Genomic DNA, 14584 nt, shown 5'->3' with positions numbered 1-14584 from the left:
ACATTTCTTAAGTCCCATCTCAAGATAATGGCACATATGTTCACCTACTGTGCTAAATCCTATCTATTAGGATCTATTATTACTATAGACAGGAAGTATTACTGCTTCCAACACTAGGTTAAGAAGGTTCTGTGTCTCATCCATGATGGGTGAGTGGACAAAAGTATCATGATTGATTAACTGTGTCTGCTGGCGGCCTGCGTGTGTTTGGGAGTCAGAGGGAGGTGAGAAAGGGAAAGGACAGTCTGTTTCCAAATACTCCCAGATCAGACCTAAGATAGAAAGTATGTTATGCCAGCAACTAAATGTCTCCTTTCTGGGTTGATACAATAGAATTGGTGGCCCAATAAAAATACTCCCTCACAGTACTGGAATCAACTGTGAGTGTTAGGTATAGGGGATCCCTGGTTTTATTAGGATCTGTATTTGTTGAGGCAAGACAACTCTGCTCCCACCCTGCAGATGACTTTCACAAGGCATTTTCCTGGCTCAGAGTATTTACCATTTGGCGGCCCTGTGGTGGTTTCCTGGGTAGTGTGCATGCCCCTTCGGATGCCTGCAGGGGCCGTCACTTCAAAGTCATCATCTGTGTCACTAGGAGTTGGAGAGAAGCCTTCTGAGGTTCCCTGGATGGCAGGATTCATTCCTGCTTGCCCTGCAGGAAGGATTCCATTCTGGGCATCTGGATTAGCTTGACTGTTGGGCAGGATGGATCCTGGGAACAGGGGCTGGAAAATGAGGCCTGTGAAGATTTGTGGGGCCATTGGCTGGAATGAGGAAGGGAAAATGCAAACAAAGTCAAAAGACACATTTTAATGCTGGTCAACCAGCCTTTTCTCCTTTGAGGTTAGCAAGTTGAGGTAGGAAATGCAGGACCAGAAGGGTAGAGTCAGGCAAGATAATCAGGATTGGGCATTCCTTAGAGGAAATGCCTCCTTCTTTTGAGCAAGGCTGATGCTGGTTTTGTGACTACAATTCCATGTTGTATCAGAAAGGACACGTCAGAATCAAGCCAGTCATGGGAAAAGGAATAATGAAAAATTTGCTCATCTCAGGTGTATGTGGAGATAGAACTAAGGCAGAAAATCCATACTATTATGCTGGGCTTTCTCTCTGCTCTTAACCTAAATTATACTCTCTCTTTTGCCCAAAAGTTTTTAAAGTAATTTAAGATACTAAACGTTAATGGAAAAATTAATCCAAGTAGTCAATCAATCCTCATCTCATGGTTGGCATCTCTTCAGGTTTCTTTTGATTTATTTTTCAAAGGCATTGGAATATTCAGTTAGAAATATTTCTCTTGTCATTTCAACCACTTCTTTATTCCTTGAGGTTACTCAACGCAATTCCTCTGGATAGGTCTGTCAATGATTTGCACACTGAAAATAAATGTTGGTGCCTGCATTTATTTTTTTTCCCCCGGAAAAAATTACTGTAAGAAATTCCTCCTAAGAAAAAATAATTCAGTATAAACTGGATTTGGAGAGAATTCAGGCGGGACTTGTTCTCTGAAACCCCTTAGCTCTGATAATGTTGACATTGAGTAAGAAGGGTTGAGGGCAAATAATTAAGATACAGATCATTTTCTTTGAGCATAGTTCTTAATTGTAAGTTTGTATAAGAATGGCCTGAGGGGGTGCCTGGGTGGCTCAGTCGGTTAAGCATTTGACTTCGGCTCAGGTCATGATCTCACAATTCATGAGTTTGAGCCCTGCGTCAGGCTATGGGCTGACAGCTTAGAGCCTGGAGCCTGCTTTGGATTCTCTGTCTCCCTCTATCTCTGCCCCTCCCCCACTCACATTCTGTCTCTCTCCCTCTCAAAAATAAACAAACATTAAAAAAAAAAAAAAGAATGGCCTGAGAAGTTTATTTAAAAGGTAATTCCTAGGCTCTATTGTTAGAGAGATTCTGATTGAGCTATTTTAGGGGAGAATCCAGAAGTCTGCATTTTTTTTTATCAACACCCTGGGTTGTTTGATTTGCGAGCCAACACTAAAGTTTTTGAAAACACTGTCTTAGATTTACCAGGTACTGAAACCAGAATTAGACTTACGGCAGATGAGAGACAGGAATAGAACACAGATGTTTTCAAGCTGGGGGTCATGGCCTCCATAGATTTGAAATAAAGAAGGCAGTAATGCCCATCATTAAAAAACAAGATAAAAAGAATAGACTATAAATTACCAAGTGCATTCTCTACAGTAAGGGTAAATACTATTTCATGAAGTGTGTCTGTGTGTGTGCATGTGTGTATGTGTGTGTGTTAGCTGCATGAAAAATATAGCTGTTACCATGAGTTTTACTGAAAAGAAGTTTGAAAACCACTGGTATAATGGATCGAAAAATGGCTTTTGATCCGAATATACTGTTTCTTGACCTTGGGACCTAAGGTGCTTGGGTTCTCTGAGCCTCAGTATTGTTACCTATAAAGTTGGGTTACAACTCTGTTCTTTGTGTTCTTGTGGACTGGCTGGCTCAGTCCGTAGAGCATGCAACTCTTGATCTTGGGGTTGTGAGTTCAAGCCCCACTTTGGGCATAGTTTACTTAAAAATCTGTATTTTGTCACTTGGTGAGAATTAAAGGCAATGTATGTAAAAGATCTACCAAGTTACCTGTTACACAGAATTGGCTTAATGACTGGTAGATGTGGATGTTCATATACCATTGTTGCAGAAAAGCCCCATTACTTGATTTTATTTGTGAACAATCTAGCAAATCTCTACCTTTTTCATAATAGAAAGATTTCAAAGAAAGCTGTCTTCCAAGATACTGCCTCGACTCTTAACTTCAGTGTCATGTTTAGATACTGCATTAATTCAAGTCATTTTTTTTCTGACATGACTTAAGGGGAAATGTATAGAAGTGTCTAATAAAGGCAAGATGAGTTTCATTTAGGTCAGCCCTCTAGTTATTTCTGTGTGTAGGGAAGAGTTCATCCATCACTATAAGATGTTAGAAAAAACATATTTTCATAAAATTAAAAATTTAAGCCAAGAAAATGAATCTTTCTTTCAGTAAATGTCAATATGTATATTATTGTACATTGTATGACTTTTGATAATTTAGAATCCTAGATTTTAATCTATGCATTTTAAAAATATGCATTGGATTTCTGGATAGAATTGAATTTGATATCAATATAGAGAAAACAAAAGCTAAGTCAAATGAATGGAAAAGTATCTGGAGAAGGATAGTGAAATCTTCAGCTAGACAAAGGATAACTTAATACAAGGACCTATAAAAATGTTCGGTTTATAGAAGCATGCACAAGGGTTAGCGGGTGTGGTCAAAAGAGATTGTGTGGGGACAGAAGGAAGGATTGTGATAGCAGGGAAAAGAATTTGAAATGCTAGTAATTTTATATATATATATATATTTTTTTATATACATTTTATATAATTATATATGTGTGTGTGTGTATATATATATGTATATATGTATATATTTTACCAATTCTTCTGAGCTTAGGATGGTACCCTAAAAGGACAATAATAACACAAGTTATTAGACAAATTTTAATATATTTGAAGCAAGATATGTATAACATAACTTAAAAACTTAAGATACTTATAAAATTTGTAAAGAGACATTTAAAAAATTTCAACAATATTTTAACTGCCTCTGTGACTTGTGTCATATAATTCAAGCTGGCATATGATATTGGACTGCTAACACTTATTATCTGAATGATGTGAAGTCTTCTGCATTTAAAAAATTTATAAATGTTTCTATTATTAAGTAATACATGCACATTGGAGGAAACTTGGAAAATGTAGAAAGCAACAAAGAAAAAAAGTATAATGCCATTGTACAGAGTTGGATGGATTTTCTTCCAGATGTTTTTCACACATGTCTTTTTTCCATAATAGATGTTATGTCATTTATATAATTTGGGTCTTACTTTTTCTTTTAATACTACATCAATAATCATTTAACCTTACTAGTGACAAAATCGAATAAATAAATATCCTTTTTGGATGGTCACAAAGTATTTGCTCTATGTTGTACCATTTACTCAAACATTCCCTTTTTGTTTAAATTTAAATTGCATCCAATGTTTTTTTCCACTACAAATATTATTATTTTGATGGATATGTTTGTAAATAAACTTTTGCCATATTTCAGATTATTTCATTTGAATGTGTTCCTAGATGTGGAATTAAGAATTGATATGAACCAGGAGCTTGGTTAAGCATCTATCATCTCATGTCATGATCTCGTGGTTCACGGGTTCAAGCCCTGCATTGGGTTCTGTGCTGACAGCTCAGAGCCTGGAGCCTGCTTTGGGTTCTGTGTCTCCCTCTCTCTCCCTGCCCCTCCCCTGCTCCTGCTCTGCCTGTCTCTCTCTCTCTCTCAAAAAAAAATATTGTCGTTAAAAGAATGTTTTGAATACTGAGATAGTATATAACAAATAACCAGATGCCTAGAACAGTGCCTGGTGTGTAGTAAATGCTCAATAAGTGTTAGCTCATTACTATCAGTGTTCATACAGTGCAAAGTAAACAGGAAACTTGGCAACTATCTGGTGAATTGAGGCAGGATGACATATTTCACACTAAACTGATTTAAAGTAAAGATCACATTGCAAAACAGTCTTACCTGGGCTCCAAGGTGTGCTACAATAACTGGCAACATCTGAAAAAAGAGTGAAAAATTCAATAAAAAATATGCTCAAAGCAGATGATATAAATATAGGGACTTTCTTAAGAGTATACAATATGCCTTGAACAAATATTTGTTACCAATGTATCAGCTAATCATAGAGGCCCATCGAGTTGGATGGGAACTGAAACTCATCTGATGTGTAAAAAGCAGATTCAACCCAGAGGGATTTGGAAACTAGTCCAAGGCAGCACATTAAGGAGGTAGAAGTTACTAAATTGGACGAGCAAAAACTAATTTTGGTCTCAAGCTATCTCCAAACTGAAAGTTATTACAAGTAATCATGAGGATAAAATGCATGTATTTCTTTTATATGGACCTCAGAAGATACACTAAAAAACAGATTTCTAAAATACAAAGATTTATTGAAGCAAATATATTTAGTCTCATGATGGTTACCTGGATATTTTGCTGTTAAAATAGAGCACTGGTAGAAAATGATGGATGATGTTGTTCTATAATCTTGATACTGGCAGTTCTTAGAACTGAGTGAGAAATACTTTACTGTTCACTGATAATCACATGAATGTTATTGATATGGAGAACAAAGGCAAAAGAAATGTAGATAAAATTAAATTTCCACATAACTTGCAGCCCACTGACAAATACTTGAGGCTGGCAGAGTATGACATTCCTATAGGAACTCCCAATCTTAATGTTAATGCTTTGCTAGAGGAAAAAACAACCTTAGCTTGACAATAGCTAGGCCTCCAGGATCCTATAAGTCTTCTTTAACATATGAAAACCTTTTGCGAACTTTTCTTTTTCTCTGCCCCTCCCAACTTAAAAGTATATAAACCAACAGCTTCTTACAATCCCCAGGACAGCCCTTTCTGCCTCAGTCCTGTGTCCCGGTGCTTTAAATACAACCACTTTTTTGCACCAAAAATGACTCAAGAATTCTTTCTTGGCCATTCACTCTCAGACCCCCACTTCAAATCACATCATTATGAAGTTTTAGTTGAAAAGATTTTGGTGAGGGGGTTGGCATTCTCTAGTACTCTAAGAGTTAACCTAGAGTTGTCCAAGAGAACTAGGCTTTTAAAGTTTATTTTAATCTCTATAGAAATTCACATAGTGTCACGAAAGTTATCAAAACGGGGATTTTAATACTAACCACACCAAAGATACAAAAGTCTTATGAAATGGACTCTTAACTTTGTAATTTCCCAAGATAGTTTGCACAGTAATCCTCATAATGCCAAAAGGTACATGCATTTAAGTATATACATTTAGAAAAAGTTTTACTGTCAATCAGATTCTTGATTACTGACAAAACAACCGAGTAATCTTCAGAATGGCAATGGGAAAGTGGGTTGAAGGGAAGGGGTGCTCAGGATTTGGAAAAAAAGCATAATTAAATATCTTCTTTGAAGGCCAATTTGAAGGAACGAAAAGATACAAACAGGAAATCACAGATGTGTAAATAAAAAGTTTAACAAAAAATAACTTAGTTATTAACCAGTGTAACAATAAGGAGAAAAAATTTTTATAAGTTTTTTGGTAGAGAAATTGTTTGAAATAAAAATAGCTAACACTTCTGAGTGTTTACTGTGTGGTAGGCACTGTTCTAAGTGTTTTATATTTATTTGCTCATTTAATTCTTATAATAGCCCTAGGGGTAGGTTCAACTTTAATTCCTATTTTAAATCATGAGGAAAGTGCACCACAGAGTGGTGAAGTAACTTGACCATACATGTAGTGACTAGGGAGCTGGGATTTGACCAAAGTTTTATGGTTCAGGAGTTCACTCTTTCTTTTTTTTAATGTTTACTTATTTATTTTGAAAGAAAGAGTGTGCATGCAAGCAGGGGAGGGAAAGAGAGAATCCCAAGTAAGTTCTGTGCTGCCATCCTGAAGCCTGATATCAGGTTAGAACCCATGAACCCTGAGATTATGACCTGAGCCGAAATCAAGAGTCAGATGTTTAACTGACTAAGCCACCCAGGCACCCCTAGCGTTCTTAACCATGTTGGCTTTGGGTTGATAAATGAGAGCTGTGGACATGTGCCCAGGTTTCTGGCAGAGGATATAAGCTACTCTGCATAGGGAGAGGCAGGCTCCAAGGAGCTGGGGCAGCACAGGAAGTCAGGTATGGGGACCCTTGGTGGTGGCATATCCTGGAGACACTGAAGAATCCCTACTGAGAATGGGGATTGATTTATATTATTGCATGTTGGGAGCATGCAGTGTCAAACCCAGTCTACTGAATCTTTAGTAACTTCTGTGGTGCCTACTAATGCTTTTGACTCCAGTGGATGTTTGTTGGTGAATTTGAAGATGTACGAAATTTGACTTCAAGGTTGAAGCAGGGTGACAATTGAAACTGAAGCTGGGGAGTTAGCATATGGATTATATGAGGGGCATGTGTTAAGGAGATTCTCATTTTATTTGCCTGTCTCTAGTCTTTTTAGTCTTTCTCTAATATGTATGTAAGAAATAAGCACTGACTGGTAGACAAGATACATCTCAATATTAAAAAAGAAATGTAAAAATTAGTTATGTCACAGAATTTCACAAATATGAATAAATGAAGCAGTATAGAGTTTCCTGTGTTATTTTGGATAAATGAAAGTACAGAGAAAGTACTTAGTTGCATATGACATAAAACTTAAGTTGAGCAGCTTAAAATTATTTTGTCAGTTAAACTCAGCTTTGATTATAATTACTAATTAATTTAAGCTCACTCTTATTAAGACCTGGAGGTGTCCATAGTGATAGGAAGATTTTAGAATATATTGGTCCATTGTTGTATTCATGTTTCATAATTTGGGAATGTGTATTAAAAGTCTTACATATTTGTATGTCTTTGGATCCCAAAATTCTGTTCCTAAGAACTGGTCATAAGAAAATAATCATTGACATGATCAAAGACTTAGTTAAAGGATATTCACTGTAATATTGTTTATAGAAGCACACATTTGGGTGAAAAAAACCCCACAATTTTTACAATATGATGGAATGCTAAGCAATCATTAAAAACCATTTTATTAGTGAATATTTCAAAATACAAAGACTATTAAAAATATATTAAGTGAAGGGGGCCTAGGTGGCTAATTGGTTAAGTGTCTGACTTGATTTTGGCTCAGGTCATGATCTCATGGGTTTGTGGGATCGAGCCCCCTGTTGGGCTCTGCACTGGGCATGGAGCCTGCTTAAGATTCTCTCTGTCCCTCTCCGCCACCCCCTCTCAGAATGGATGAATAAACTTAAAAAAAAAGAATTCTATCATATATGCATATATATATGTATATGTGTGTGTATATATATATATATATATATATATATATGCATTTTCTTTGAAAAATGTACAATAATCATATTTTCTTAAAAAAATGTACTTACATGTGTAGAATAAGGACTGGAAGGTCATACCCTAGAATGCTGACAGTGTTTAGTTCTGGCTGATAGGATTATGAGTGAATGTTCTTTTTCTTTTTGCTTTCTATATTTTCATAATTCTATATAACTTACATCAACTATATACGTAATACATTAAAAAGCTTCTACAAAAATGAGACCATTATGTGGGAATGATAAGGGCTGAGTTCATGTGTTTATCTATGAACAACTTAGTCTAGCTGTAAAGGAATCATTGTGTTTTTCTCCAGAGTCACTAAGCTTATTTAGAGAAGTTTTAAGAAGGTAAAACTTGGACTTTGTCTGTAGGTAAAATGCAACACTTTTGACAGGAGTGATGCCCCATGTATGTCATTTATATCTTAGTGGGGGAGGGTTTTTCAGGGTTTTTCCTGAAAGCAAGTAATGATGGGAGGGGAAAAGGAACTAGAGAGTCATTGAGCACTTGAGAGGAGGCATGAAAAAAGGGCATAAACAGGAGACTGGATTTGCTGGGAATAAACTTTATCCATCTCTTGATTTCTCTTCGGGATGATTGTGGTCACCCAGGAAGTCCTCTATGGAAAACAGCAAGCAAGAAAAGAATCCTGCTACCTCTCAGTTTCTCCCCTTATACTCTTGACTTTTCAGTCTTCTACAGCTCTTCACATTTCCCTGTTACCCGCTACAAATGTATTCTAGAGAGGGTATGGGGTTGCGTGCTTGGCTTTCCTTGTGTGTTTTCATCAAGAACCAAATTGCCAAAGATGTTCTATGTTCAATTGGACATTCCTCTGTAAATTTCTGGGTGAAATTTTCGAGAACCTTAAAAAAAATTCTTTCCTCCCCTTTAGGGTTCCACCTGATAGAAAATGCTCCCCCTTGTTGAACTGAACTCCTGTTTTGAACTTACTTGGGCTTGCAGTGGCTGTTGTGTATTCAATCCCCCCAGGGTCAGTGGGAGGGTCTGGGTACCAGGCGCCAGCCCTGCAGGAGGATTTAGCTGTAGGGCAATGAAAAAGATTGTTATTGTGTTGTTTCAGGTTGGCCATTCAAGAAACCAAAATGTATTTACCAAAGTTAAAATATGTTTAAAGGACGGGTTTGCTATGCAAATATATGTGTTTAGTATGCAGACCTGAAAAATAGTATGCAATATACTATTGCCTTAGGAATTAGGTATAGAGATGAAGTTCAAAGACTTACTTAGTGTACCAGTACGGCCATAAGGTCCAGGACTAACTTTTCCCATATTAAGTTTTCCTTTGGCATTTAACCCATTTTCTTGAGGATTACTTAGGTGATTTTATCCTCACTTTCCCCTTTTGGCCGTAACAATGGTTCCTGGGATTTTTTGATAGCTTTCTTATAAAGAAACTAATTCCTTTATAGGTATCCCCATAAAAATTGTGAAGGTCACAGTGAAATATCTAGTCTGAATGTTGTTTAATACTATGTTTCAATCTTAACAATCAAAAAAGGAATTTATTATGTTTCCTCTCCCAGAGTAAACCATACAGATAATCCATGAGAAGAGTGAGGATCTTTCTACCCCTTCTAGTTTTCTCTTGTCTCTAGTTTTCTCTTGTCTAGTGGTCATAGCGTTTGTGTGGGTGTGTGAACACTGTAGGGTGCAGTGAGGAAAATACGTTGGAGGAATGTGTAGAGGAGCTTGAAGGAGAGATAAAAAGAACAAAAGCAGCAAAGACACGAAAATTTGATTAATTCTTTTAGAAACCCTCTTGCTAAGTAAAACTTTGAATGATGTACTGAAGAGCATCCAATGCTCCTATTTTTTTGTGTTCTCTTTCAACTAATCTACAATGAATGTGTGTGTGCGTGTATTTGTGGGAACACACACATGGACATTAAACATTACGTATTGCATTTAACAACGGATATTAAAATGATATAAAAGAGTCTTACCAGCTGCAGATCTGCGCCCAGTGTGATCATCTGTGTCAGCGGTATTAGACTTAAAGAGGGGAAGACCTGCAGGGCATGGAAACTGATGTGAGACCAGAGCTTGTCTGTTGCCACCATGCTGTCCGTGCTGGATATCCTCAAGTACCTATACTCCCATTACAGGTGGATTTAGGTAGATTTAGGATGAAGGTAAATGGAGGTGAAGCTTGACTCCTTCCATGGCCCTCAGAGGTGCCCTAGCAATGTGTTGAGTTTAAAAGTGTGTCAGTGCACCTGGGTGGCACAGTTGGTTAAGCACCCAACTCTTGATTCTCTGGATAAAGCCCTGTCTCAGGCTTTGTGCTGTCAGTGTCGAGCCTGCTTGGCATTCTCTCTCTCTCTGCCTCTTCTTGCTCTCGCACTTTCTCAAAATAAATAAATATTAAAAAATATGTAACTTACTCTCATTTCTTATCTCATAGTAAATTATACACTTTAGTACTTAATTTCACACAGCTAATTTTGTCTTCTTTTGCCTAAACAACATCCCCAAATTGTATAAGCTTCAGGTTCCTTAGGGAGTGAGACGGCTCCTGACTTGAGTGTTCTCTAACGTCCATAGACTAAAAAGAGAACTTTGGACTTTGTTGTTATAGTACTATTTCACAACATTTAGAGGTAGGTAAGGAGGGATCCTTTAGAGCAGAACCAGGGTTGGATTGAGAAGGTGGAAGCCAAGAGACAATGCAGTTTTCAAAAATATTTAAATATGTTTTAAAGAAACAGATTTTACAGTGATATAAGCTTATCAGTAACAATGGAACTTAAGAAAACTATAAGGAAATATGCAGTTATTTTTAGATTACCTCTTAATCCCTGCTAGCTCTGGCAGATATCACATACGACTATGTCACAGTATTTCAAGGACATTGATGACCACGCTTTGTCAATAGGTGTAGCTATTGCTTTACAGAGTTTACTATTGGTTGCTAAACAATAAGACAAAAGAAAAAGAATGAAGATATTTTGCTTTTCTTGATCAAAAATTTCAAAAAGTTTATTAGTCCTTTTTGTTTTTTCTTCCCAAAAGGAAGCCTTTCTCTCTTGTTCGGGCATAAGACTATGTAAATCTTGATTTTAAATTCCCCAGTCTTAACATGTTTCCTTTGTTGGCTGCAAATGTTCTGCATTGTAGGACTCTTACCTGATTTAGCTGCTGTTGGTTTAGAAGAGTTGCCTGATCTAGAGCCAGTTTTGTTGGAAGTCCCAAAGCAGGGTTGAGCTGTGTCTGCAATTAACGAATATTAGATGAGACGGGAATGTGTCTGAGATTTTGTATCCATTTATTTCCAGGATGTTACAAGTTGTCCCAAATGCACAAATGTCTCTGGAGAAGTTTTAGTTCCCTGGAAAGTTTGGTGTGTGACAGGGGATGGAATTGTAGAGTCGAAAAATGTGAGACCAGAGAGGTGTGGTGGGGAAGGGTCTACTGTGGGGTCGGGCACATAAGTGTCTTATGGTAGTTCCTAGGCTTCCTTTTCTGTAACCGCCTTCCTCCTTTTTTCAGGACATGAAATACATAGTCTGCACCTTAACTCTGTAACATTTGCTTTTTCCCAATGTGTGAAGGTAAGCTGCCATAACTTCTACTCTGTTTTCATGAAGCTTCCTGCTTCTGTCTTGTGCCTGACAAATCATTTCATGTAATGGAGATTCAATCTCCTTCTTGGCCTCCTAGTGTATTAAGAATAACCATCTTGTGGCACCTCGATGGCTCAGTAGGTTGGGCTTCCGGCTCTTGGTTTTGGCTCAGGTCATGATCTCACGGTTCAGGGGTTTGAGCTCCTCATCAGGCTTCATGCTGATAGTGGCAAACCTGATTGGAATTCTCTGTCTCCCTCTCTCTGCCACTGTTCTCTTTCTCACTGTTCTCTTTCTCTCAAAAATAAATAAACCATAAAAAAATGTGTAGGGGTGAAATGTCCTTGACATCCACATTATCTGGTTGTATGGTTTTGTTCTATAGACGAGAAAACTGAGGTCCACAGAAGCAAAGTTACCTGCCCAAGGTGATACGGTGAACGGCAGAGCCATCCACCAGGATCCCTGCAAGTTCTCTTAGTCCTTGAAGAAATAAATGCTTTTTCATTAGCTTCTCTGCATTCAGGTAGAAGCTCCCTGGCCAGGTTGACTCCAGTTTGCCTATGCTCCCTGCTGCATCCCAGAGGGCAGCATGGTATGGCCCTCCAGCGCTGCATCAGCCATTGGGTAACTTGACTATATCTTGAAGTTTCTACTGACTGGTTTCACTCTGGACTTACCCCCTCAGTTGTAAGAAGTAAGATTGTCCTTAGAGGTCCCCTTAAGCTGTAAGATTATGTAAGTGTGTTTTTCATCCCCTACAATCTATTGTCAGCATGGTAGCCAGAATGGTTCTTTGAAAACGATAGTCTGGTTCTTTCACTTCTCTGCTCAAACTCTGCATTGACTTCTATTTTCACTCAGAGTAAAAATCAGAGATCCTACAATGATCTGAAAGTCCTCATGCCCTGGGCCTCCAGTGTCTCTCTGAACTTTCCATCCCACCCCATTTCCTTCTCCTCACTCTGCTGCTGTCTTTGGGACAGGTGTTTGCTGTCTTTGGGACAGATAAGGCTCATTCTTGTCCTAAAACCTCACCTCTACCTGTTCCTTCTCTCTGCAATGTTCTTACCCCGGACATTGGCTCACTCCCTCACCTGCTTCAAGTCAGTGCTTGAGTGCACTGTTTTATTGCTCAGGGTCACTTACCCTGGCCTTTCTCCTAAATATGCAACTTGTCCCATCCCCAATGTGTACCCTATTCCCAAGCTTTGGATCTACTGAAAACAATCACTAGGCAGTTTGAAATGTCCACATTTAAAAATTGATTCATTTTTATGGCTTTATGATAATTTAATAAATTCATCTACAAATAATAAAAAATACTTTGTCTATGTGTCATGATTTTTCATTTGGTAAATATCACTACTATACCTTATAGACATGTCAGTGTCACACCCCACATCCCCTGTACCACTCACACTGCTCTCACGTCATTGGCTGTTAGCAATCTGCATTAACCTGCATGCCACTCCTGAGTCAACCTTGCATGATAGCTGTGCTCCTGGAAAGTTTTATTTATCTTGAGTTTTTACAAGTAGTATGGTAATTTAAATACTCCATAGACACCCTATCTAGAAAAACTTTTTGGTAAATTTGTTTAAAGTGAAAAATCCATGTTTTGTAAAAGAATTACTAATTTACCTTGTTTCAAATTATTTTTTTTGTGGACAGCTTCTTTAAAGAGGGATGTAGGTATATTTGGAGTGAAATAAGGAGATTGGTTCTATCCTCTACCCATAAATTCACCCTGTTCATCTTCTTCATAGAAGTAATCATAGTTATAATTTATAATTTAACATTTCTTTAAAAAATATTTAATATCTACAATCCTTGTGAACACCGTGAAGGGTCATGTCTTCCCCTCTGCCCTCCACTATTGTGTCTTCAACAGCTAGCACAGGATTGGGTACATAGAGAGTTTTCACTAAGTATTTGTTGATATTATAGATGATTATAGATGTGTCCAGTGAGTTCAACTATAAATGGGTTTTTTCGATTCTTCTATTTCACAGAAAATTCCTTCTAATTTTTTCTCAGTGTACATGCTCAAGCAGCTCAAATGGTCAAAGGGAAGTCCATCGAGAGATCCAAACCACCCACATGTACGTCTATAAAATATTGGAGGACAATTGAAGTATGTGTTAGAACACTGGTGCTCCTTCCTTTCAAAAACTTGTTAAATGTGAACGTATTTTTCAGTGAAATGTTCTAAGTAAAAAATGTTAGCCACTTTGTAATATTCCCTTGCTGTTGTGCAATTTGATAACCTTTATAGAGTTTATATACTTGCATAATTTGGTAGCCTTTTCAGAGTTTATATAGTCTACATGCTTCGTGTTTCCAATTAAGAAAGTCAGAAAGTACAGTCTACCTCTTTAGTCATGAGAAAATAATTGATCACCAAGAAAGTCTTAAATTATTTTTGGAAAGTAAAATAATTATCTACTTTGAGTAGGTATAATTTAAGCATTCCTCCCCCCTCCCCCCGGTTTCTACCCTATTGTTCTGCCAAAGTAATTAAAGTTCTATGTTAGAGTGGATGCATTTTTAAAATCTAAGAATTTGAAATATGCACTAAACCGTATTAGTTTATCATTTTTCACTTTGGAAAATAAAAACAGAAAACGAAGGGAATGGGTTACAGGACAGAGCAGTTTTGATGGAATGCAGGAAGAAAGGTCTACAAGCAGAGGGTGCTGCTGAGGCTGGTTGGTAATAAAATAAACATATTGCACTTACTGGTAATGACTGAGTTGATCCTAGAAGATAAAGCAGTAGAATCATAGTCTTCATGTTTCAAAATGCTGCCTATAATAACAAAATGATGTCACTCTTTCACTCTATTTTTTCCCCTTTTCAGAGAAGATTTAAAAAAAAAAGTTCTATTTGAAATATCATCAGTTGATGTTACCTTTCTCTCCACTCAGGAAAATGTACAGGTGAAACGATATCCAAAGTCCAGTTGATTTCTCCAGTTTCTGTGTTGAATAATTTTACCCTTGGATGAGTTGTAAGTTTGTAGAAGGAATTTAA

General features: G+C 37.3%; 1 protein-coding gene across 1 annotated transcript in view; it reads right to left on the bottom strand.

The window, feature by feature from the left end:
- Positions 1-14344, bottom strand: part of AMTN (amelotin) — a 44809-nt gene extending 30465 nt beyond the window's left edge. Inside the window, exons 1-7 of the mRNA XM_047092258.1 lie at positions 14291-14344; positions 11112-11195; positions 9929-9994; positions 8916-9005; positions 4601-4636; positions 3452-3478; positions 456-767 (exon numbers count right to left, since the gene is read on the bottom strand). Of these exons, the coding sequence (XP_046948214.1) occupies positions 456-767; positions 3452-3478; positions 4601-4636; positions 8916-9005; positions 9929-9994; positions 11112-11195; positions 14291-14344 (669 nt within the window). The remainder of the gene's footprint in view (positions 1-455; positions 768-3451; positions 3479-4600; positions 4637-8915; positions 9006-9928; positions 9995-11111; positions 11196-14290) is intronic.
- Positions 14345-14584: the final 240 nt, after the last annotated feature.

This window comes from Lynx rufus, unplaced genomic scaffold, assembly GCF_022079265.1.
Source record: "Lynx rufus isolate CCGP_SWC_20201006 ecotype Redwood Valley unplaced genomic scaffold, mLynRuf1.p SCAF_3, whole genome shotgun sequence".
Taxonomy (NCBI): Eukaryota; Metazoa; Chordata; class Mammalia; order Carnivora; family Felidae; genus Lynx; species Lynx rufus.
The sequence above is the reverse complement of the archived record's forward strand: the minus strand, read 5'-3'. Positions and strand labels throughout refer to the sequence as shown.